The following is a 26,245-nucleotide window of genomic DNA, read 5'->3' as shown; positions in this document are numbered from 1 at the left end:
AGAGAGGAAAATTTCTCGTTACTCTCATGGTGAAGTTGCTGGGTGGACACTTACACAAAGTTGGGAATCCAGACATTAACGTAAAGATCAATAGAACAGAGGTCTAGCTTTTTTCTCAGAAAAAAAAATAGACAATATTTTGGGTGTTGCCATTTAGTGCACCTTTTTACTTTTTTGTTGATAGAGGTTTCCAAATGCCAGATTTCTTCTTAATTGGTACTTGAACCAACATTTCTATTTATAGGTATTAGAATATATTTTAATCACATCTGAATACCAGTGAAATGTCAGGGGTTCTATAATGGGAAGAGAAATTAATAGGGAGATAGATCAAAGCAATAGCTGTGGTGTTACAGCTTCATGCCTGTGAATTGTAAGCACCAGTCCACAAGCTTTGGTGTCTCAGGTATGTCCTTTCTCTTCACTCGCAGGCCTTATTTCTTCCTTGTGGTGTCATTTTAAAGTGCACACGTGATCTGTCAGAATTTTTTCTTTACAAAACCAAACCAACCAACCAAAAACAAAAACAAAAAAAACAAGCACAAAATTGCGGCCTCAGTGAAAGCAGCATAATCTCCATTTTATTTTACAAAGTGAAAGCAAGGGCTTAGCAGACATTTAAAAGTACAACTAAGGTAACATTACCATTAGCATTTTACCAGATGCCGGACCAGTCACCAGATGCCAGACACCTACAGTTCTTTAAAGGGAACATTAGTTCACAAGCCCTCATGTACCTGAGGGAAGGACAAGGGATTTTTCTTGTGACCCAGGGACAAAGAACCACAGTCCAAGCCTACAGCTGAGCTGTTCTTGTTTAGGTTTAATTTACGAAGACATTAATCACAGTGATCCTGTTGTGTTACTGAAGTTCAGATGCTCTCAGTAAACATCAGAAATGGATTGTTAAAAATACAAGCATAAAAATTTGCAGGCGTGCCAATGAAAGAAAAGAAAATTGTGAATGTCAGAGGTTTTATTCAGCAATTTTTCTAAGTGAGGATGTCAGCTGTGTTCTATCCAGCGTGGAAAGTTAGGAAATTGTTTAATTGTTAGGATTTGTTTTTTTTTTTTATTTTTGACTAGTAGCATTTAAATTCATGTTAATCTTCTGGTTTAGGGATTAGCCAGTAGTATATGCTCAATAGTATGTGAGAGTTGTATATGAAGAAGTATGTTTTTCTGTATTTTAAACAAAATTTGATTTTAAAAAATGTACATTAGATCTTGTCTGCTCACTCAGGGTTTGGAAGACTTTCCCTGTATGTATTGTAGGTAGCTAAAAGGCTTCTTACAGTATCAGGGGGAATATGAATAATAGTGTGTGTATGTGCTGCTGAGCACTTTTGCAAGAGTAAGAATGTTCCACACTTTGTGGTGGAACGAGGATTGGATAGTCTCACCTTCTGAGATCAGTGTGCTAGGAGGAGTAAAAAGGACAGATGCCTGGTGGATTTTACTGATGAAAGCACTACAGAACCACCTTCCTGCCTCTGCCAGTTTTAAAGGACCTGAATGTTCTGTATGTGCACTTGAGTTCTGTAGCATGCTCCCATTGGAGCACCACATTGAAGCATGGAAACTGCTGGGGAAAAGGTGCCCAAGGCTGCTTGAGTTTGGTTGATTGTAAAGTTTGTCCTACACAAGTACAGCATGGGTAGTCCTGGTTCATGTTTCATAAAGCTTTTATATCTGTACTTCTGAAGCATCTTTATTTCAACTTGTAAAATGTCATGCACCTGGCAGTGCCTGCACTAGCCCACGGCAATGTGCAGGTCTGTCTTCAGTCAGGAGGGGTTGCCAGCAGCACTGTTTGGTACTCCTGACCACTGGTTATCACATCCATGTCCAGTCTTACAAACATAAGGGCACATCGTACTTCAGAAAGGAGGTGAAGGTTTACAGCAGGTTAACTGCCTTGTTTTGACTTCTTTGTTGCAGCCAGGAGAGGAGAGAGGCGTGAGCCAGCCTTTGCCTGGAATTTAACTCTTGACGTCTCTCTTCAAGGAGTGCTCAAGCTGTGTCCTTTCTGGGATCACCTCAGCAAGTCAGTTCCTGTCCTCTCCAATGAGGTCTCACCACAGATAGTTAGCTTCTGAGGAAGGTAGGAAGGGAATAGTAGCCTCTCCCTTCTAAGACAAACACTGATGTTGAATGCTTCAGCTAAAAGAAACCTCAGAGGTTAGGTAGCATATTTCTGATTCATAATGCATAATACATCTCTGGCAACAACCTTTTAGCCGAGCGAGCCAGAAGTGAGATACAGATAGCTGAATCACATTTCAAACTTATCTACCCCAGTCTTGGATGCTACAAGAGGCTTATAGGACAACTGCCTAATTGCAGAATTTGTAACTCCCTCTTTTTTTTTTTTTTCAGTCCACTTCTATAACAAATCATAGAATCATAGAACAGTTAGGGTTGGAAAGGACCATCTAGTTCCAACACCCCAGCCACGGGCAAGAACACCTCACACTAAACCATCTCACCCAAGGCTCTGTCCAGCCCTGCCTTGAACACCACCAGGGATGGAGCATTCACAGCTTCCTTGGGCAACCCATTCCAGTGCCTCACCACCCTAACAGTAAAGAACTTCTTCCTTATATCCAGTCTAAACTTCCCCTGTTTAAGTTTTAACCCGTTACCCCTTGTCCTATCATTACAGTCCCTAATGAAGAGTCCCTCCCCAGTATCCCTGTAGGCCCCCTTCAGATACTGGAAGGCTGCTATGAGGTCTCCATGCAGCCTTCTCTTCTCCAGGCTGAACAGCCCCAACTTTCTCAGCCTGTCTTCATACAGGAGGTGCTCCAGTCCCCTGATCATCCTCGTGGCCCTTCTCTGGACTTGTTCCAACAGTTCCATGTCCTTTTTATGTTGAGGACACCAGAACTGTACAGAATACTCCAAGTGAGGTCTCACAAGAGCAGAGTAGAGGGGCAGGATCACCTCCTTCAACCTGTTGGTCATGCTCCTTAAAATCATGATTTAATTATCCGTTTTCTGTTTCTTTGGAACATATGAGAAGGTACAAAGTTACCACTTTGTTTTCCAGAGATGAAATTCACGTATGTGAATTATTTGAAAGGAGCATGTCCAAAATATCTTTAAAAAACATTTTGAGAGCAGTGCAGGTTTCAAAAGTTTAAAGCCATTTTTTTATCACTTCTTGGTGCCTTGAACCCACTGTGGCTGAGACCTTGTCAGACAAGTGCATGTAGGAATGATTGTGTCCTCAGTTTTCTCTTCCTGTTCCCCCCCCCCTTTTTTTTTCTGTGCTGCTTCCTGCTACATAATAAGATAGCTCACAGACAGGCTACATATCCATGATGTACTGCATCGTGTGTCCAAGAGAAGCCAAGCTGGCTGCAGTTTGAAGATGACAAAGTCCAGCTGGAAGTCCAGCTGACTGAGGAGAACTGGGATATGTTATAATGCAGCTACAGTTGCCATCAGACAGTGCACTAGGATAATAGAATTGAAGGTGTTCTGGGTTGTTTTTGTTTCCTATCTTTCTCAGGTGGCTATTTTGTGCAGATACTTGATTTATTCAGTATCTAGGATTTGGCAGAACATGGAGAGTTGGTCTGTGTGGAAAGTTTCTAGTTGCTGGTATTTTTGGCCTAACTGGTCACACCTCTTTTGATATGATTGTGCAACATTATCTTGTTTGATAGGCTGTTGAAGATGTTCATGTAAAAAAATTGGGTTAGTTACAAGTATCTAAAGGTGTCGTGGTTTAAACCCAGTCAGGTAACTCATTCACTCACTCCCCCCCTTCTTTCCCTCCCCCTACTCTCGGAGGGACGGAGAGGAGAATCGAAAAGAATGCAACTCCCACGGGTTGAGATAAGAACAGTTTAGTAACTAAGGTATAACACAGATCACTACTGCTACCACCAATGATAATAATGATAAAGGAAATAACAAGGGAAGAGAATACAACACCTCACCACCAGCCAACCGATAACTCGCCCCCCCCCCCCAGCCCAACCAGGCACCGACCCATACCTCCTCCAACCCTGCAGTCTCCCAGCCCTTCCGGCTAACTCCCAGTTACATCCTGGGCATGATGAGCTGTGGTATGGAATACCCCTTTGGCTAGTTTGGGTCAGGTGTCCTGTCTCTGCTTCGTCCCAGCTTCCCTTTCTCCCTGGCAGAGCATGAGGCTCACAAAGTCCTTGGCCAAACCAAAACATCATTGTTATCAGCTCTGTTCCCGAGCTGAAAGTCAAAACACTGCAGTGCACCAGCTACCAAGAAGGAGAAAAATGACTGCTACTGCTGAACCCAGGACAAAAGGCAACACTGGGAGTTCAGGGTAACACTGCTAACTAGAGTGTTATGGTAGTCTGTTAACTCGAACTCTGTGATTATTTCCATTATTTCTGTTCCAATATCTTAATTGGTCATGGAGAGGCCTGTAATGTGTGCGTACACAAGACCACAGGACAGATGAGTAGCCTGCAGAATAATAAAAAAGGGCAACAGGGAAAAAGATCACTGAGGCTGTAGGAGAAAGGCAGTGCATGTGTGTGACACTTTCAGTCCTATTCAAGACTTGAAAACATTTCTGCATGTATGTTTTACTTGTTGCTGAATTATCTAAGACCTGAAGATAAAAAGTACATAATGTGTATGAAGCAGACAGTTTTATGGTGTATTTCCCCAGACTTTTCACCCTAGAGTTAGCTTTTCTTTCGTTCCAACTGCAGGCATCACTTTTTAAAAATATCTTGCCTGAACAGCATGTGTAAAGTTGCTTTGTTCGTTTTCCTTGTCTCAGCAAGTTGGCTTAAGTGCTCTTCACTTACATAATGCTTTCCCTTATTCTGGATCACAATGTGGTGTATTTTGGGGAGAGAGGAGAGGCTATAACTGTTTCTGCAGAAATATCTGAGTGAAATGAGTTAAGATCATAATATCGTCAGTCATGTGGGTGGCATAAAGCCATTCTCACACAACTGCTTTATTGTGTATGAGGTCTGCCCATGAGCCCAAGACTATAAAAGTGGTGGCATCTTGTTTCACTGACAGAAATCCAGTCATGCTAATACAAACCATATAAGGTATTTGGCATACTAAAAGTGGTGAGAATTGTGATTAGGACAGAATAACTTTGATTCACTGATCTTTTGTAGCCCGTGAAAATGGCAGACATGGAAGTACAAATGAATTACAACGCAGTATCTGTCTTGCCTCTTCCCAGCTGATGGTGACTGCATTGAGCTGAGTGCATTCTCACACTGTGTTACTCAGCTGTCCTGCTGGTTGTGACTGGGCATTGTTGGAAGGCACCGTTACGGAACTGAGCTCTGTAAAGTGCACTGTAACACTGGGTGGGAAAAGGGAAAGGTCAGTCCACGCTTGAGGAGGAAAAGGCACTTAGTGAGCTTTCCTTTCAACATGGCCACTGGGCTATTCCTCCTTTGGGGTAGGGGCTCAGGAGCAGTCTCCAGCTTTTGAACGAAATTAGTAGTGTGTTGTAAATACCTCCATAGGCTTGTCAGTCATTCTTTACTGGACCAGGGAGCAACAGATAGGTGCGTTTCAGATAGTGGCATTGCAGCCAAACAGGAGGATCCACGATCCTTGTCTTTAACTGATGTCATTATTGGTATGAACCACCAATTCAGTAGATGAAAAACGTAACAGCTGATGACCACGTTAAACAGCTGATGACCACACTACAGGACATTACTTCCATCAGAAGATAAGTGAACACAATTTTTTGTTTCTGCAAAAGTAGTTTCTGTACTTATTCCATATTCAAACATGCAGCTTATTATCCAATCCCTACTCAAGTCAAGAGATGCTTTAATTTGTATGAGAGTATGCTTTGCGGAACTTAGCAAGCTGCTGTGAAAATTTGTCATGGATGCAAAATAAATTTCACCTGCTTCTTCCTTTCTTAATGTTATAATCAGAGCATTGCTGCAGCACTAGAGTTAGGTAATATTTCACTGAATAATTTTTTCTTACAATTGAATTGCAATTAGCAATTCAGTGTTTAGGAATTAGGAACTTAGAAAAAGTTCTGTAGAGGAGTCAGCCTGCATGCCAGATTTGTTTCTGGAATAAATCAGGTTTGAGGTTTCTATACCCCACCATTACTGAGGCAGTATGTTCATCATATGGAAAGAAAAAAAGAAGAAATGTGAGGGTTTGTGAAGTGAAATCTCTGTACTGTTACCAGTCTGATGCTTTTCACACTCTTCCTCACAGAAATACTGATTTTGTTTCCCTTCTCCTGATATTTCTCCTGGGAAATACTAGCAAAGAAAATCTTTCCCATTGTCACTAGTAAAGGGGCTAATTTCAGCATACAGCAGATTATCCTCATCTCCTACAAAGGAAATATATTGACCAGAGCAGCAGTCACTTGACAGAAGGTCCTCTGTGATCTTGAGTCTTCCCCCTCAAATACTCTTACTGTGTTGCACCTGAATGCAGTTTGCAGGCTCTTGGCACAGATGGTGTTGCTATTACTATTGGTAAAGATAGTTTTTCACAATCCTGCATTTGCAGGAGCTTTGAAAAACATAGCTTTTAGGACTATGTACTTACTTCCCAAAGGTGAGGCCCAAATTTCAGTATGAGGCTAAAAAAGTGGAACACAATGAGGGAAGAACATTTCCAGTAAAAGCAGTGGGAGTCGTGCACTGGGACAGACTCTGCCTCATGTGGCTGTCATAACTGAGTGAATGTGCTGGGATGAATTTGTAAGACTGATCAAAGGATAATCTCAAGTAGCTATAATTTGGGTTTGTTTTGTTGCTACATGCAAAGTATGGGGGCTTTTCCAGCCACTTCAGAACAGAAAATCCCTCCATCAGCATTAGCTCTCTGAAGGGCATGATCAGAGTACAAGATTTATGGAGGACTGGAAATAGCTTTGCACCAGTCAGCACTCCTGAACCCACACTACTCCAGGAGCCAACAGCAGTACGTTTGTTCCAAGTGATCTTGCTCGCTGCTGGGTGGCATTAACATGAGCTTCCAAGCCCCTTGTGCCATTACTTATCAACCTGTATTTTTCTAACTGGTTTTGGGCCTATTTTCCTCCTTATCTGGCAGGCCAAAATCTTAACTTGAAAGTGGGGGAGCTGATGGTAAGAGAGAACTGAATCTGGAATTGTGTTGGTTTGGTTTTTTTTCACTATTTATCCAAAGAATCCATGGAGGAAGGGATTTGTGCTGGTTCCTGCTCTTCTATGTCTTGTTCTCTGGAAAGCAGAATGGAGTCCTCTAGACCTCTGAAATCAATCCCAAAGGTGGTCTGAATTGGATGCAACAGCTTTATATGAAATTATATACAGTGTTTCTGTGTAGGACAGTACAAACCTAGCACTGTAAAACAAAACACCTGGCCTTGTCATGAAATTCAAAAGGCTACTCTGCTTGCATATGTATGCAAGCACTGTCATAGGAGCTAGAATGACCAGGAGAATGTAGTTTTAAAAATATAAATAAAAGCTCTTAGCTATCAGCTGTAGTTATTTTTGTTTCATTATAAAGCTGTAGGCATTTTTGTGCTTGTGTGGTGCATCTTTTTGGGTTTTTTTTTGTTTCTTGGGGGTTGGTTTGTGGTGGTGGTGGTATTATTATTTCTAAACGAAAATAAAATTGAAGGTGTATTTTATTTAAAATAAATTAATGTTGAGGCTACATCCAAACAGCTCATTTAGTACTTTTCAGTCCTGCATAAAAGCTGACTGTAGATGCAGGTTATGCCTGGACAGGACCACAGAGTTGGAAAAAATCTGCTATGCCGTAAGTCTGTGAGGTGTAAATAGTGCAAGGAGTAGGACAGTTCAAAACTGCTTAACGTAGCTGGTTCTGACGTCACTACCTTAGCCACACAGATCTAGCCCCACCACTCAGTCACTGACTTAGTATTGTGTGGGTAAAAGTCTGCTGTCCTCCTTTCAACTCCGTGCCATTTAAATACCTTTGGGGTTACCATGTCCTGGAGAGGAATTTCTTTGTGTTCCACATGGTGTATGCATCATCCTAAGCAGCAGTGGTCACTGTTTTTGAAGGCAGGGGATAAAAGAGGAGAAGATGACTCAAAATCTGAAACATGGATTAAAAGCTAGATGTTCTAATTTCAGAAATGGGCAGGTTTCTTCTGAGTTTATAAAATCAATATGTATTTCACTTAAGAATTTTTGCTGGGGGTTGAGTCAAAGGGGGTGTGTGAAAGTGGTGTGAAAGGGCTTTGCCTTTAGAGTCAAAATCTCATGTTTAATTGTTTTGAAAACTGGAAGCAAAGTGTTAAACTACGCAAAATTGGAAGGATGTGAACGCAGGCTGGATGGGTTGCCTGTGACCTAAACTGTGGAAAAGCCAGGCAGCCACGTTGTTCATTGCCTGGAATTTGAGTCTCATTTTCATATGGAGCTCCAGATCCTGTCTGTGACAGTAATCTTGCCTGGAAATCACAAATGTTTGGACCACAGGCACTGTGGGAGGCCAAAGATAAAGGGAAGGCGCTTTTTCTTGCCTCTAGTTAAGAAAGGGAAAAGATAGAGTGATAGAGAGTGGGGCATAAGTGAAGGGGATAGCTTATTGTTGCCTTGATACTTGCAGCAGTCGTTCCTTTTGCTGAACAGAAGTTGTAATTTAAAAGTAATTGGTAACAGACAGTTGGTGGGCTTGATCTCAAGCTCTTCAGAGTTGGATTTCTGCTTCAGATGTATGGGTGTTTATGTGCATTTTCCCACTACAACATTTGGTTTTATAAGCCCGCACACTTTTATGTGCATGTATAAATAGCTTGTGTTGAAATACATATACTCACACTATATGGATAAAAATGCTAGGCAGACTTAGTCCAGAGACAGCCAAGAGAAGCACTGGCGATGGAAAGTGTTTGAATCACTTGTGATGTTGATAGAAAAAAAAAACCTATGGTGATACCAGATACTCTAGCTGGCTAATTAATGTAGGTGGGCATTTCAGTAGGGTGTCAGAGAATGTGGATGGGGTTATATCTGAGATGGAGAGGCAGTTGTGGTGATGCCTTTTGGATGAGGTGTCAGCTGGGATGTATCCATCTGCTCAAGCCAGCCTTACCTTGTGGAAGTTAGGGGGCTTATTCCTGCAGTACTTATTGGTATGGGCTGCAGTGTGAGGTTGTTTGTACCTGGGGCTAGGACCTGGTCTTCTTTCCCCTGCCTCAGAGGCACAGGATCTCCAGGCCCACAGTATCCTGTCGTTGCTCGCACATGGGCTGTGCAGCCTACCTCACCAGGGCACACAGCAGGGAGAAGGGACAAGTGGGGATGGAGAGCGGGCGGCAACAAAGCCCTAGGAGCACCCAGCAGCCCTCAGCAGGGACAGGAAGGCGCGAGGCACGTCAGGGTAAAGGTACAGGCACAGGGCTAGTGCTACAGGGACTCACCCTGCGCTGGCGCAGAGTCCAGCTGGGACACCAGAGCTTCTCCCAGCGCCAGCAGTGCAGGGAGGTTTGTGGCACTGCCTAAGCCTTTTTTTCTCCTAGCAGCCAGAAGACAGCCCTGCTCCTGAGGGCCAGCAGCACTGCAGGAAAGCAGAGCTCAGCACACATATCCAGTGAAATGGTTTGAAAGATAGCCTATGACATCTTTTCTACCATCTCCATCTTGGTGCAAGCTGTGAACGACAGTAATGCTCCAGCCTGCTGAAAAGAAATACTGGAAAAACAGGGAAGGGGAAGCATTTTTTTCCAGTATAAGTACTGTATTTATGTTTTTAATTAAGGCTTATTTTTAAAAATCTTTGTTTTCCAAATTAAGTGAGTTCACGTGCTTTGTTAAACATTTCCTTACCTCACATGCACTATGAAGTTATCACAGTACCTTGATGCTAGTGGCCCCCTTCTCATCTAAACATGCTGTGGGGCACTGTGCTATCGTCACTTTGCTGATACACTGTAAAAGAAGAATGATAACGGGAGGTCAAATCCTGTTGTGTGCCTGTCTCCTGTTAGAAAGAAGGAGGAAGGGCAGGCTGAGGAGCACTGAGATTACAGAATTGGGCATCCTAACTGAGTCACTTATTCACAGTGACAGCTTTGACACCAGAAGAGAGGCATTGCCTGTGCCGCCTTTGAAGAAGGATTAGACATGGCTGCTTAGTCTCTTGCTTTTTCTGACTTTCGGAAAATTCCCGTCTACTAACACAGATGTCCCTGATTACAGATGGGGCTCACACAGGGACAGAAGTGTCTGGTCTTTATTTGGGACCTCTCTGTTTGTGAACCTGAGATGGGAAAAAAAGAACATTTGTCTTTTCCAAACAAGTCCTCAGCATGTGCTTCACTGCCAGCAATGAATCTTGTCCTGAAATGCTGCCCTTTGGTCACTATGCCTTTCTGAACACAGAGAGAGAGCAGCAGGGATGGGATCTGCTCTGCTTGGATGTTCCTAAGCAGCATGTGTTTCTGTATGCTTATGCAGAAAAGAGCCTCCATGCTAGCTGTGGAGAAGCCGGTGTTTTATTTGGAGGTGGAAGTAGAGTTGTGTTTATGGTCTGCGATAGCTGGAGGAGAGGTGTCTGATCAGGTTGCTATTAAGCAAGGCTGTGGTACTACACTGCATTGTGTAGAACTGGGTGAATGCTAAAAAAGGATCATACAGTTGGAGAGGAGGTAAAGGATGGGAAAGAAATACATGCCCATAAATCACAGTTAAGAAGGTGAGAAGGTTCAAGCCTGCACCTATTGCTACTTGAGGCTTGCACAGCTGTGAGAGCATGCTGCCTGACCTCCTGTCACCCTTGTGCAGTTACAGCCTCAGATGCTGCCTTTTGTCCCACAGTCTGCCGTTGACCATACAACAGGATTTGGTTTTTTAAGTTTTACTATACAACTGTTTTCTGTTACTAAATGGAAGCAGTTGCTGCATGAGCTCTACCAGCACACAGCACTCCATGTTGAGTAGAAGGAGAGACAGGGCTTGCAAGTCCCTGTTGCAAGTTCCCTGTTGCCAGCACCTTTTGTAGTATGCAATTGTTTGGTCTGTGCAGAAATACGAATCAGAAGGAGTAAAATGAATTCAGGAAGTAGGGTATTGCTACAAATATTACCAAAATCTGAAGTCTGTTATTCTGCTAAAATTACACTTTTAAGTTGCTTTTTAATGGGCTGGTTCATACTCCAGGTTTTAAAGTATTTAGACCTCTAGATAATCCTCCTCAAAATGACAGGTTCTGAGAAAAATTACTTCAATTGACCAGATCATTCTTACCTTAGTTTCCTGAACGACTGTGCTACATTTTGCTGCCTTGTCAGTGGGCTGACATACTTGCACTGTGGGATGAACATAAGGAAAGGAGGGTGTCCAAGGTGGCAGAAGCTGGGACAGGGCTTACTGTACAATCAATGATGTACTATTCGTGATGAGGCTTAATGAACTCAGTCAGCCTCAGGACCAGCCGCCCCTATACCCAATGAACAGCAGTTCCTCTGGTACTCAAAATGAAAAGCAGCATGATGGGGGGGGGGGAACTAGATGATCTTAAGGCCCTTTCCAACTCTAACCATTCTGTGATTCTTTGCAGTGTTGTCAGAGGGAGTGCTGTGAGGCCGGGGAGATAACTTTGGCTATGAAAATTCTGTGAAGTTTTGGTCCAGAGTACAAGCTCAGTTAACCTGTTAGACAGCTTCTTTGCTCAGTCTCCTGACAAACACTTGGCATATATAATGATCACAATTGAGGAATCCTTGTCAGAATGATGCATCCATTCTGCTTGTATCCAGTAGGCTTTTGGCTATTGAATACATTTTTTGTGAGTGCCAAACTGATACTATGTCAGCACAGTTGAAACACACGTGGCTGTTTCATTGCTCCTTCCTAGCTGCTTTAGCATCTGATCATCCCTGATGTTCATGAAGCCAAATTTGCATGCTAAAGCATGCTTATACTGTGGCATAAAAGATAGGAATACCCATTTGAAATTGACACTATATAGAATGGAAAGTAGTGATGGAACTGACAGGTGTATTGAAGAGTAACCATTTCAGCTTTGACAGAGGGAAAAAATTAAACCATTAAATGCACTTTAAATTTGACAATTCTTGAACTGCAGTTCTTCCATGTTAAGCAATTGTAAAACCTGGGGTTTAGTCCAAATATTCATCTCTAACAACAAGCATTATTTCTTAATTACCTAGGAAAATGCTGTAATATGTGAATCAAATTTATGTGTAGATAGGAAGAGACTGGAGGTAAATGCTTTCAGATGGAACAGAACAGCACTGTGGTGCTCTGGAGATACTAGCTTCCTTCTTGCTAATTTGTAGTAGCATAGCTTCGTTATTCAAAAAAGTTTCTATGTATCTTTTCCTTTACAAGATAGATTGGAGCCTGGCTTCTCAGATTCTTCAATTAACATTTAAGATTCAAGGTGTTAAAAAATATCTTTTTTCAATAGAGTCCGAACCTGTGTTTTATAAAGATCAAAAATGCCTCCTACCTTTAATAAAGTTTCCATTTTATCGAACAGTAACTCTTACTGTATTTCAATGTATTTACCCCATTTTCTAAGATCTCGAAGTATTTGCTTTTGTTCAGTGATTTAAATTTGTTGTCTCGTGGCGCCTTTTAAATTGGATCCAGCTATTAGCAAAATGTACTCATGTTCCCTGAAGCTAGTCTCCCATTCTGCAGACCAAAGGCATAGTAAAAAGGCTTAGCTTTTTTCTCCCTTTAGTAAAGGCATGGTTTAAATTACTTGCTTTGTAAGTCTTACTTGTAGACCTCAGAAGTAAAATATTTAATTTTTTGCGGTATATATATGATGGAGAACATTAGTAAGCTGGATCATTACAGTATAAAATATAAAACTTTCTATGAGGATATTTGTTTTAGGCTTGTCTGATTGTTCATGTGTGGAAGGGGAGAATAATATGGCGTATGCAAAGTAATTTATCACCTGGGTCAAGAAAAAAGTTACCACTTTAAGATGCGTTCGAAATAGTTTAAAATATTTTTGCTCAGATATGTCACTGAGGACTTTCCTTTTGAAAGTCAAGCCATATATTTGGTGCCTTAGATGGATTTAATCAGTTAGCTTCAAGCACTGTTTCCCAAAAGGCTTTGACCCAGGTTGCTAAAACAAAAGGTCTGCCTTAGAGGTGGGTTACTATTATATTTCAGTTAAATAATTTTACACAACAGCTTGTGTTGTCTGAGAACAGACTAAGTCAGCATAGTTAATCTTGGTTTCTCAACATCTTCCATGCACTGCCAAAATCCAGGTAATGTTTGAGTTGCAAATACTGTTGCTCTATATTGTGTATTTTTCTTAAAATGAAACTAAAGGATAATACAGGACCATTGGAGTTGTGTACGTTGCTGCTTCTAAATTTGGAACACTCTGCTATCTGACAGCAGCATCCCTTCAAGACATTTCATCTCAGTGCTTGCCAGTACTTAGATTATGATATGGTTAATATTTATGAAAATGTAAGAGATGGGTTTCAAATGTTGTACCCAAGACAATGAGCGTCTCACTGTTCTCCTAGCAATGAACTGTGCCTCAGAAGTGCACTACTAATATGGGCTGTGTCTTGAAAAACAGTCTTCATTTAGCTTAAAAAGCTGGTAGTGGAGATGTTCACACCAGCTGTAAAAGCAGGGCAGGAGGGAAGAACAATTTCTAGGCAATGAGGACCCACCCACAACAAACCGGAATTCCCAGTAGACCTCTATCAACCCGTCCACCTCTCCCCATCCTTGGGAGTCCTGGGCGTCAGCCACAGTCTTGGAAGGTCAGCACTGGAGGCTGAGAGAAGAAACTGCATTTCCCAGTTTGGCACGTGGGTCCCTGCAGCTGCCAAACCAGTAAGAGTGTGTGTGTGGGTAGGAGGACGGTTGCAGGTGTTGCTTCACATCCAGACAAAGTTGTATGTGCTTTCTGCCAGCAGAAAGCAGGAAGGATTGCTGTAAATTGCTTTTCAGGTTCAGTTTGTATTGTTTGTGGCGTTCCCAGCCAGAACTACATATGGTATGCATCTCCGAACCATGCAGGAGAGCACAGCGCCATGTGTAGAAGATCCAGAGAGGAGTAATGAATTCCTATGTTTGCTCCTGGTAGGAACAGAAAACCCAAGAGAAGCATATACAGGATGCGGTATGGTTAGCTCAGCCCTACCACAAGCTACTTATTTTCCAGAATTTCCTTTTGAGACTGGTTTGTTAAAAGTGCCTGTTCACATGACTCATTCATTAGGCTGTGAAGCTGTGGGGCCTGTTTTACTTTTCTTGATCTAAGCACTGGCTGAGGCATTGGGAACTGATGGTTCTTTTTCCATCCTTATGTGAATAAAATTCCCATGTTTGTGGTGTAAGCCTAGGGCATGGATTATACTAGAAAAATTACTTATTTATAGTGCATGTACCAGAGGAATGACTTTGTTTGGTCTAGGTGCAGTTTGTGTTACATGGCCATCTGAGTGCCACACTGCATGGGGCGTGTGGGGGACAGGAAAGTAACCGATACATATGTTCAGTCCAAGTAGCAGTGAAGATTTCAGTGCCAGCACTGTGCAGGTCACCCCCTGCCCCGTTTCGCTCAGAGCCATCTTCAGTTTCTGTGCTTTGCCCACTGGGTCCCATATGAGACAAGGGAGAGCTGGTGGGGCCGACCCTCCTCCTGGTTTTGCGGCCCTTCGGCAGCAATTGGTTCTCCTGTGGCTTGCTTTGCCACGACAGCATCTGGGCATTTTGGAAAACGGGACAAACGTGTAATCTGAGGATAACAGAAATGCTGCTTCTGCCCCAGCTGGAGAAGCGCCAGCATGTCAGGTCTGTAAACATGCCAGGATTTGTGCTTTCCCTGGGAAAGAAAGGGGGGAAAATGAACGAAAGAAAAGCGTGTGCTATCCCAGGCCTCACTCAGCAAATAAATACTTTTCCTTTAAACTATTTGAAAGGACGAGCCCTGTGGAGGCAGGAAACTTAAGGGAAGAGACACAGCTCAATTGTTGAGTGGTCTCCAAAGCCATTAGGATTCAGATCATCAGGCCATGATACAAATGTAAGGCAGACATACACCACATTAGATGTGAGGTAGCAGGACCGCGCAAATGCCTTCGCAGGAAGAACTTCTCCTCTGCTTTCCCTGCAGCTATTGCAGTGATGGGGATGAGCTGGCTTGTGCACTATGCACCAGGTCCCTGCTTCTTGTCAAAAGCACTCAGAAGTTTAGGCCCTAAAGTCTTGTGACCTCTTAACTTAGTATCAATAAATATTTTAGGAACTGCAGGGGCAAAACCAGCTTCATCAGGAGGTGTGAAGAGAGCGCCACCCCAGAATGCTTTATAATGTGCTGATGGAATATTCTCACTCACGGTGCAGTTTCAGACACAGAAACTGGACCTGATGGTTCACCTCCTGAATAAGTGCTGTAACTGATGGACCATGAGATGTAGAAGAGCAGTGATCCCAGGAGAATATCCAGTCTCTTTCTCCTTACGTTTTTCATACATGTCATGAGAATACATAAAGATTTTTTTTTTAATATGTGCAGAATAATGTGTATCAGATGAAGATATACAGCCTTTTAAATGTGCTTGTATTCTGTTTGGTTCACTCACTCTGTGGATGAGAGAGGCATATGCTTTATTTTTGAGCTTTGAAGGTTTGGTCCTGGCATGAAGCTGCTCGATATTATGAGAAATGCTCTGTAACAAAGCTGGATTGCCTGGGAAGATTTACTAGTGAAATGTTTAACGTCTCCAGGGAGAAGAAGCAACTGGGCAGGGTTTTGAAGGTTTACATTGTGGATATGGGCATCTATAGCAAAGTGAGATGAATCTTGGAAAGCCATTTACTTTTGTAGATTTAGCGCTGGTTCCTATTTGGAGGAGTCTTAACAGCTCTTGTTTTGTCAGCAGAAACCTTCAAGAGACTGCTTTCATTCCCTACCATCCATTGCACTGTAACTGTTCAGGATCTTACATGCTGTGAGTGCAAACTCCACACAGCCACAAAACCCCTCAGTATTTTATTTCATTCATAAGTGGTGTTCAAACTTTTCATTGAAGAGGTCAGCTGGAAAGAGGCATCAGGTACCCAAACAAGGACTCTAGGACTCTTCACAACCTGTGAGCATTTATCACTTGTTAATTATGCTAATAGGATTAACATCTAATTACATGAAGTCTGAAATTTTTTCCTGAGATGAAAAGTTGGCAAGGACTAGGACAAGGAAAGTATTTTTAAGTACTGTATCTCCGAGAACAATATACTTCAGTGTGACATTCTTCCCTCCCTTTCTGGCTTCCCTTCTCAATGTTACCAGTAAATCTGTCATTCAGAAAAAGGTACATGTTCAGTTACTCAACATGAGCACAATTTGGACTTGGTTTTGCAAACTGTTAGAACTGCTAACACTTTACTGTGACACGTTATTGTTACTGGGTGCCCTGTCTTTTGAAAGATGGTAAGAACACAGGCTGAAACAGAAGGATTGCGAGGGTGGAGGAGTTTTATTGCATGTAACTTTTCCTTTATAATCAGTGCTGAGCCACGAATGGAATATAAAATGCTAGGCTGATCACTGCTTACAGCTGAGGAAGCCTTGCTGGAGAGTAAGATGACACGCCACAGAAGTGGCTAAGAACAAATCAGAAATCTAAACACAACAACAACGAAAAACACCCACGTGTAATTAATGTTCACCCTACTTAAAAATGTTTTTCAGTTGTGATTTGCTTGTAAATTTCCATGCTTTTCATTACTGTATGTTAATAACTGTTTTTGTCAATGCGCATTTGGTAGAACAGCCCAGCATTTTAAGTGCTTTGCAAGGTGCTTAAAATCTCTTACTGTCAAAGATAGGATGGCAACTGTGTTTTGTTTAACTGAAAGCTCCCTGTTTCATGGTTTTATATCTAACTCTTACCCTGGCATGGATTTAATATCGGTACAGAATTATACTTAAGCCTTTTTATCCCTTGGACTATACACTTACATAGGGGAAGTTATCAGTTGTATCATATGTCTCTTCCAGATGTTTCCAGTGCTAATCTCCTCACCCTCCCCCCCCCGTCCATCAGTATAAAAGAAACCACCTCTAGCCTAACTTAAGGGAAAAGAAATCAAGACTGAAAACAGTGGAGGTGAAGATGCTGCAGATCTGTGCCTGGAACCAGGAGTTTGTCATTAGGCATTCTGGGTTTCCAAAGCCTGGGCTTGCATGTGCAGAGCGCTGCACCAACCGGCTTACCGACCGGTGTTGAGAGGCACCTGCCTGGCTGCTGGGGTGGGGAGACAACCCACAAAAAAAAAAAACAGACCCAACAACAATGATGAAACAAAACTGATTAGAGATGTATCCTTTATCAGCATGTGCGCAGGTACAATACAGTTTGGGGGATTTTCTCTAATATTTTTTTTCTTCTCAAAGGTTCGGCATCGGTGGTGCGAGCTTATTGTTAAACACAAGTATGTGCCTGGGTATGAAGATGTTGAGAAATTCCTCAGAGAAGATCAGGTCAGTTACATTTAATTAGCCCTTTCCAAATAATACGCTTTTGACACTCTTAGTGTGAAACTAAGAAGATTATTTAAACATATTTCCTTGCTTAAATTTGTCAAATACTGAAATATGTATTTAGATTTTGCCTCTTTTGCCCTTAAACACTGTAGTTCAAGGAAGTTTATTCAACCCCTCCTAAGCATGCTGATCCTCTAATAAGTGGTGTAATAGGGAATATTTTCTCCTCTCCTTCCATATTATGTAGGGTAGAAATGATGCTAGGAAGGTACTTCTCAGCATTGGTTCCTGTTTTAGGATGACAAAGGCAAGTATAGCTCTGAATGTTAATGCACAGATATGAGCTAGGTGCAAAGAAGTCAGTGCTGTGCTGACTTCAGGTTTTCAAGATGATGTCCAGGAGAAGCACAGCACAGTGATATACATCCAGAGAATGCAGGCCTGTCCATGGTTAGGGAAATGTTACCAGAAGATTTTGAAGGTCTTGAAAGGCTGGCTGCACATGGCATCTTTACTACAGCTTTTTATTTATGGCATTATGGACTTACAATTCTAATTGCACGTCTGCCTCGTTCTTTCTATTTCACCTTATTTATTTTTATTCACTATGAACTCTTACAATTCACTGCCTAGAATGACTGTTATATATTTAAAATGTATGTATGTAAAAAATAGCAAGATAGGTCAAAGTCTAGGCAAGATATTAATGATTTTACCATTTATGTTGACAACTAACCAAGCCGTTTACAGCCAGTGAGGTTTTTGTGATTTCAGGCAAATATGCTTTGTCACAACAGCACAATAAAACTATTGCAGTCTTTCTTCCAGTTCTGTAGTATACCTTCTATTTATATCTTAGCCAATAAACAAGAGCCAAACATCCTGGCAAGCTCTCTCTCTTAAAAAAAAAAGGCATAAACCAACATCCTTTATGAAAATAAGGAGTTGTATAGATTGTGCGTATGTCCATCCTATGAAAGGATGGAGATAACCATAGTAGAAGCTGTGGCGGAGGGGGAATCCATGAGTCCATAAAGCCAAACATACTGACTTGCATTATGTTTGGAACAGATACTATGCCAAATAAAGAGTAATGTTTTCTGCAGTGCAGGGACATGATTCTTGCAACTTTTTTTTTTAAATGTAATCTTCAGTATCTTTCATTTAATTTACTTAACCCCAGCAGTGCATGCAGTTTATGGCACAACCAGCTTCTGGAGTGACTGCAGCTCAAATCAGAGCACTTGCATGGCCTTGCTGATTGTGCAAGATTTAGCTTTTTTGGAAATCTAGGAAAAAATGCAAATATGACTATTTTCAGGTCTGCAGAAACTCTGTGTGTTTACTGCTTGTTGATGTTTAGGCTTGCGGCGAAATTACTAACACTGGGTAGAGAAGGTAATTCCTGTTTGTAACAAAACTCTTAACATTTTGAAATTCTCTATGAAAGCAGCTGGAGCCTAGCTCCGAAGCTGTGTGTGTGTGCCTGGTGCAGCTGCGGATGCTGGAAATGTGAGCTCTTGGGTCTCTGGGAGGCAGAACACACACTTAGGGGATTGGCAAGGAATCTGGCAGGTTTCTACCACTCTGGGATTTTTTCCTTTAATGTCAGTCTTTGCTAAACTTCTTCCCTTCCTACTGAAGCTAATGTTTTCTAAGGCTTACCAGCAAAGGTAGAAATTGTGGGCAATAGTACTAAAAATTGTTTTTTTCAGTGCTGTACAATTTTTTCCTCTTAGGCAAGTGTCCAAACAGTAAGTACAACTGTAAAAGTCAGCGTGCTAACCTGCTAATATTTTGTCACATGTATATCCTATTTTGATAAATGGGGATTAACACTTACTGCATTTCTGTAATTAGGAAAAAAAAATGTATCATCAGAACAAAAGGCAATCCCCTGTTAAGTTAGGCAGTGCTTTGCTACCTGCCTTCGAAGGGCTCCAGACTTCACCTCCAGGTCCCCCATTGTCTTTCTTGAGAGCTGCTATATCCAGAATGAGTACTTAGGAAAAGCCTGCTGCCTTATCAAGCCAGAATTTGTGCATGTTCAGGCCATACCTCAGATGTAGAGTCTGAAAGACAGAGATGACTGAGTTCAGTTCACATCCAGTTACTGCCAAATGGGAACTTTAGAGGGGACTGTTTCACTTGACGTCCTCTTCATTCATGTGTGTGTAAAAATCCCAGTTGGACAGAAACTATTTAATGGAAGGACAAAGCTGTTTTCTTAAGGGGCATTTGGAAATATTTGAGGTGGTGGATAAAAGAATACAGATTTCAACTTGAAAAGTAGAAAGAAAAATGGAGTGAGAAAGCATTTTCTTGTCACGACATAACATATACCCCTTATATTAGTATCCTGTTCTTACACACTCAATACAACATACAGACAAGCATCCTTAGGCTAAAGAGGTCCAGAGAAAACTACTTGTTTGGGGGGAAGGGTAAATGCTCTAGAGTAAATGCTATTTTATGTATTTTGGATTGTCTTGTTTCGTTTTGAATTAAATGAGTACTAGAAGGCCACTAGAATGAAAACCAGCAAACTGGTTATTACTGGTGATAGGATGCCTGTGTATTGTGTTCCTTTTTCAGGCAATGGGTGTGTATCTCTATGGTGAATTAATGGTGAATGAAGATGTGAAACAACAAGAACTTGCACATAAATGCTTTGCTGCAGCACGAGAACATATGGATGCATCCTCAGCCAAAGTGGTGGCAGAGATGTTGTTCTGAAGAGGTGATTTTTCTTTTTAGATTAAACACCCTGGCTTTGCCTCATGCTGAAATAAGGTGCAGATGTAATAAATTTTGGCACACCATAGAGCTTGTGGCTGCTTTGCTCGAGAAGTAACTCTTGTTAAAAGTGTCTTGCTTTTTCTTTTTTTTTTTAAATTCTTCTTCCTATTTTTTTAATTCCATCTGCTGTAGCAGCGGGTTAGATACCTGTAGACCCTAGCTGGAGAGCATGGAGCATGGCTTTGTTGTAAACTTTGCAATGGACTGTACAAGAGGCAACTGTAAGTCTGAATGGCCAGAGCAGGCCAGGCCTCCCCTGCAGTTGTTTCCCATTCTGTATTTTTAACTCCTCTCACAGAAATTGCAGTTGTGCAAGGAGCATTTCTGTTTAATGAAGCTGCGTGTTGACTTGATAGGCAGCAGTCTTACAATGGACACATGAAGCTTTGCGCTTGGAAGCAAACCTGAATCATGTGAGAACAAGCTGATAATTCAAATGGCTTTGTGTTAAGAGTAGTGAGGCCTTTGAAGACTGGTTACGAGGTAAGAAGAGCAACCTTAACATGAAAAAACTGCTTACCATCATACATAATCTGAAATTAGGGGGGGAAGGAATCGCCAGAGAAAAAGCAGAATTGCAAGAAATGTTCATGGAGTAAAGATTGCTGCAGTCTATAAACTGGTAATTTGCAAACATATTCTCCATTTCTCAGTCTATTTGAGTAACTAGAGGTAAGCCTACAGTGTCTGTACATGCATGTTTAACACACAGCCAATTAGGATTGGTATGAAGGTCTCTTCCAGTACAGCATACCTCAGATTTTTGCTTAATGATATAACCCAACTGACACTCTGGTTGCCTTGGTTGTTCACATAACTTTACAGTTGATTTATGGTATCAAAATTCAGGCATCTGAATTATCAAAAGCATCAATTTCTAATGGGTACTGAGCAGAAATCTTCATTTTCTCCCATTCAAGCCTGTACATGTAGCAGTACTTGTAGTGAACACTTGAATTTGTGATGTTTATTTTATTCATATGAAATATAGCAGATGATATATACCATGAAAACAAGTTTGTTTATGAACAGCCATTTTGTTCTTTTGTATAGACAAGAATTATGCTTGCCAAGAAAATTTTCAACAGTTTTTAGTCTAGTAGATGCCTTCAAGTGTCTGAAGGCCAGAAACATGGAGATGCAGTTTGTTCTGGCACTGTGTACTAGGAACTGTCTTAGATATTTCCTTCAATAATAAAATAAAAATCAAAATTTGCACAAGCTTCTGGTGGTGAGTATCTAGCATGGGAAAATTATGTGGTGATACACGTGTTAGGAGTAGTTTAGAATTGCCCGTTTGGCCTTTCAGACAGACTAGAAGTCCATGGTGAGCTATAACATAAAATCTAAAGATACTGTTATGAGTACAACACTTTGTGTGACTGCACAGCTTTCTTTTAATGTTGTGGTTGTTTGGGTTCCTGGCATGATGATTTGTGACTTAAGATTAAAATCACATTGCCAGGGATTACCACACAGCCATAACCAGCTCCTCGTATGAAACTCAGCATAACTACCTGATCTGTGCACAGTGTGAAATCTGCCCTGTCCGTAAAACAGGAAGGCAACAGAGGACAGCAGCAGATGCCTTGTGGAAGAGCCTGCTCTAATAATTAGCTACACCAAGACAGGAACCTCTCTGGCGAGGTGCAGAGCTTAGCTAATTGGTGAACAGTGATTGTTTCCCTCTTTGTTCACAGTGGCTAAGTTCTACACCTGAAGAGAAGGGTTGAAACTTCGCTTAATGTCAGCTTGTGCAGGGCAGAGAGCGTTTGCTGGCTGAGCTGAATGGGCAGATTTACAGTGAATGCATGTGTGTGAGATGCAGGATACCAAGGATAAGAGGCAGAGATGACCTGGGGAGGACCAAAGACTCTTGGCTTCAGTAGAGAATAACAGCACTCGTCCAGTTCTCCATCTGACTGCAGATGTAAGGCACTGCTTACAATAATTTGGTTACCATGCTTTTCTAAATGTCAGAGTAAATAAATGTATGTGACTTTAACCTGGAATTGTCTATAAAGCTTTGTTTCATAGTCTTCTCTTTAATGGATGCTGTCCTGATCTCTCTGCAGTTGTAGGTTAGCACCGTGTGTTGTTTGCATGAAATTCTGGCAGCTCCAATTGGAAACAACATACAGCTGCTGCTGTTGTTCCAGGCTGTTGATGGACCCGTCCTCCAGTGCCTACTGAGCTGATATCAGTTCTGATTTTACACACTGGCTCAGTTCAGCAGGAACAGGAGTCGAGCCCTAGAGCAAAAAAAAGATGTACCTTTTGTCAGAACCTTTGAGAAATATTACTGTTTTCTCCCAAAACACGAATCAGTATACATTATGTGATGTCCTGATGTTAAACATTAAATGGCCCAAGGTGGAAAAACTACCTCAGTACTATATAGACAACTGTTGGCTTGAGATGAGAAGGTATGTGGATATGTAGCATATCACACAGTATTGCTCGGGTAACTGACCACCAGCATTATTTTCAGAGTAACCTGCTAATAACCAAGCAAATGTGCTTGCAGTGTGAATCTTTGTTTTTTCCAAACCTTGTTGTGGCAGCTCTAGAAATCTAAAGAGATCATTATAACTCTGTGACCACAGTTACGTTCTACCGGTAACTCCAATTAGAAAGCTGGGGCAATGAAGAATACACAGATAGTCCTTTATCGTGACAGACTAATAACTTTTACTGCTGTTTCTGTTGCAGGAAAGATGACAGAGAAACTCTTTTTAATAGACCTCCTACTAAACCCTGATGGTACTAGGATTTCTTTGACCCAAGACATCAAAGAAGGGATTATGTGACTGCTAAAACAATCATCTGACAAAAACATTTACTTCTCAGTATTTATGCCTTCCAGAGGCTCACTGTACCCAAGACAGCACGCATACAAAATGAACTACACACAGACACATTACTGTGGCTTTAGGTTGTTTTTTAGTGCAAAAAAATTGGGGTTTATCCTTGCTCTTTGGTGAAACAAACATTCCAATTTGTAGATGCCAGGGACTCTAGATATGAATAATTTCATGCACTTCAGTAATTTGGCTAACATTAATAATCCCTGAAATTCAATGAAACTATATTCTGTACTTAACATTTTGTTTAAAACCTTTATGCCAAATTAAAAAAAAACAATATAAAATTAGCAGGATTTGGGGTGGGTCTCAGGAAATTAATTGGAAGGGCAGATACCTGTGAAAAGTGACCAGGTATCATCCTTGAACTACAGAAAGCACAAAATCAGCATTCTCTCTCTTGTCTTGTTTAAGTTAACTTTTACCAGAAATGCCAGACCTTCCACTTTCTGAAATGTCTTCTGTACCCCTGTGGTGCTCCTTTTTTGCACAGTGATTATATCGAGTGTAGCTCTTCTTTCCTAGGAACATACTGCCCCACTGATTAGAAAACATCCTAATTGAATTTAAAATTGCAGATTTCTGAATGTACTTACCCGTACACTCTCATTTTACATCAAATACTCCTGTAAAAATAAATACTTTTTGCAAGTATGTCGAGTCTTTCTGTTGCACAGTGGTTCAACATTAATTTACAAGTTTAGGAAAAAGAATGACCCCAGTTCTGCTTTTGCAGTAGGAGAGAAGCAGCTGAAAATCATTAGTTAATGGACAGTAACAAGAAAAATGGAAGGCAGTAATTCATTTTATAGTTCTGGTGGTTGGAGCCTGCCTCAACAGCGACTCTGGTCAAATGGTACAGCTCTTCTTTACCTTGCTACACTGTCTGACCTCTGCCTTGAGGTGCACAGTGTTAATACCTGAATTATGGGTCACTTGGCAATTTCTTCAAATGCAGCAAGAATTAGGGAGTTGTCCAAGAACACGCTGAGATACCACAGTGACTTCTAATGTATTTTCATTCACAGATGTAGTTACTAAGGGATCCTATTCATAAAAGAGTTACACTTCATTTCGCAGGTCTTTCTGCAAAGGCCAGCAGAGCAAACCAGCTTGCTTTTTTTTGCCTTACCATTGTGTAAGGGAAAGAACCCAGAGGTGGATAATGCTTTTGCGCAAGATGCTCAGGAATCAAATGCATTGTAAGTCTCTTTATAGCCAATATTGTTAAAAACTACATATCAAGTAAGACTTTTCACAGATTTGCAAACAGCACCAAATTTTCGTTCTTTAAAAACTATCCACTTTTCTTCTTCTTCTTTTTTTTTTTTTTTTAAGACTGAGCACAGCAGTAGTTTATTTCACTTGGTACAGCTGTTCCAGTCTGTCTCAGCAGTATTAATGTGAGCATGAACTTGAACATTGATTTCCCTCACAGCTTTGTGATCCATCATGCATTGTAGCAACTGATAAAAGGAACAGAAAATAAAACCCCAAACATGGCAAAGAGGTGGGTGCTCTAGCCCTGTATCTGGGCTTGTATGGCCTGTTGTTGCTAATCTGACCATTGCTCTGCTAAATAGAGTGAGGCTCCACATTCAGAAGGAAGCTAAAGCTGGGTTCAGTTACTGTCACCATAATTCATCAGAACTAAGAAGAACAGGAGATACCTTTGTGTATTACGTTGTAGCTTCCTGAATATGACATAAGCATTATCATAAAATTCTTCTGAATCGTGTAAAAAACTCAGAGTGATCCACACAAAGTGCCATTTAAGTTTTTAATAGGCCCTATTGAAAGCTTAGCAGAACAAAAAACAAACCAAAGTTACTGTTCATTTTACCCAAGGTTCCCCCAACATGGAGGTTTCCATATTAACTGCCTGAGAGGAGGAAGTAGAGTCTAATTATGGTAAATAAAAGCAAACAACAAAAAAATCTGTTTCCAAATTTACTATAACTCAGATTATTACTGGAAGAGATGTTTTATTGAATGTTGCGTTGATCCAGACTTGACCATCAACACGCTACAATCCAGGGAAACTGCCCTTTCGTCGTCGTTTGTTCGTAAGTAAGGCAGTTGGGAAAAGTGGCAGAAATGTTGTAACACTAAATGTCTGTTCAGAGCTGAAAATGAAGACTCAAAAGACATGACAAGCCTGTGACAAGCATAGGCACTCATTTAAGTGCATCCTTGCCCTAAGTGGATTTCATTCTATTTCTGTTTCATAGACAGCCCCCTCTAAATAAAATAAAGCTTTTTGGATTTTGTGGGGTTTTTTTTGTTGTTGTTTTCTTGTTTGTTGGTTTTTCTCCGATTCCTAATTCAGTCCTTTCCAAACATAGTGGCAGTTTTACTTTGGATAGCATTACAAAGCCCATTGCAGAACACCGGATTGTTTCACGAGGCCCGCGGCTGGTTCACACATCACTGATTCTCTTCAGGACTTACTTTTAGCTGTAAATTTTTAAGCTAAAACTGTAGATTAGGCAAGGATCACCATTAGTACCTTGTGCTGCTTACTGGAGTCACTTCTTCTCAGTGAAGGCAGACCATGTTGAGCATATGAGCTGGACAAGTCTCTTGACGCCTCAGAGGATTTGCATTCCTGGTCATGTGCTTCCTGCTACAAACAGAAAGTTACATAAAACATACCCTTTTACTGGCAGCAGTTTCTCTGCTTTCCGTCTTCAGCTTTGCTGGGGGCTGCTTGCAGCTGCTGCTGGCTCTGTGCTTCTTCCTCCTTTAGAATGGAATTATCTGTACCCTATTGCCCATTCCTCACACATCAGAGGGAAGTAAAAAGGCACAGCCTGGAAACAGCAGATCTAGCCAGTAACAAGATCTAGCCTGAGCAAGCAGGCAGCTTGCTTGAAGAAACGCACGGAACTCAAGGCATAAAGAGCCTATATGGATTTCTAACACAGAAATCACTATGAGAAAGAATATTGTGAAAACAAAAAAGTGCTAGAAAGCTAGGCCATAATAATGTCTGATGTAAAATACTGCAGCCACCCATTTTATCTATCTCCACAGCTGATGAAAGTCTTGAAAACTGCTGTTTCTAGTACAGAAAGTTTCATCTGTTCGTTAGTTGG

General features: G+C 41.3%; 1 protein-coding gene across 4 annotated transcripts in view; it reads left to right on the top strand.

The window, feature by feature from the left end:
* Positions 1–23,471, top strand: part of AOPEP (aminopeptidase O (putative)) — a 188,030-nt gene extending 164,559 nt beyond the window's left edge. For 3 of the 4 annotated variants that reach the window (XM_057418963.1, XM_057418962.1, XM_057418961.1), the window contains 2 exons: positions 17,395–17,481; positions 20,080–20,366. In XM_057418963.1, the coding sequence (XP_057274946.1) occupies positions 17,395–17,481; positions 20,080–20,220 (228 nt within the window). In that variant the 3' untranslated portion in view covers positions 20,221–20,366. Of the gene's footprint in view, positions 1–17,394; positions 17,482–20,079; positions 20,367–22,995 lie in introns of those variants that run through there. The other variant, XM_057418960.1, reaches the window with a different exon arrangement.
* Positions 23,472–26,245: the final 2,774 nt, after the last annotated feature.

The sequence above is a fragment of the Pezoporus wallicus genome, unplaced genomic scaffold (assembly GCF_028554395.1).
Source record: "Pezoporus wallicus isolate ANWC-B61680 ecotype Strahan unplaced genomic scaffold, APGP_CSIRO_Pwel_v1 contig_371, whole genome shotgun sequence".
NCBI lineage: Eukaryota > Metazoa > Chordata > Aves > Psittaciformes > Psittacidae > Pezoporus > Pezoporus wallicus.
The sequence above is the reverse complement of the archived record's forward strand: the minus strand, read 5'-3'. Positions and strand labels throughout refer to the sequence as shown.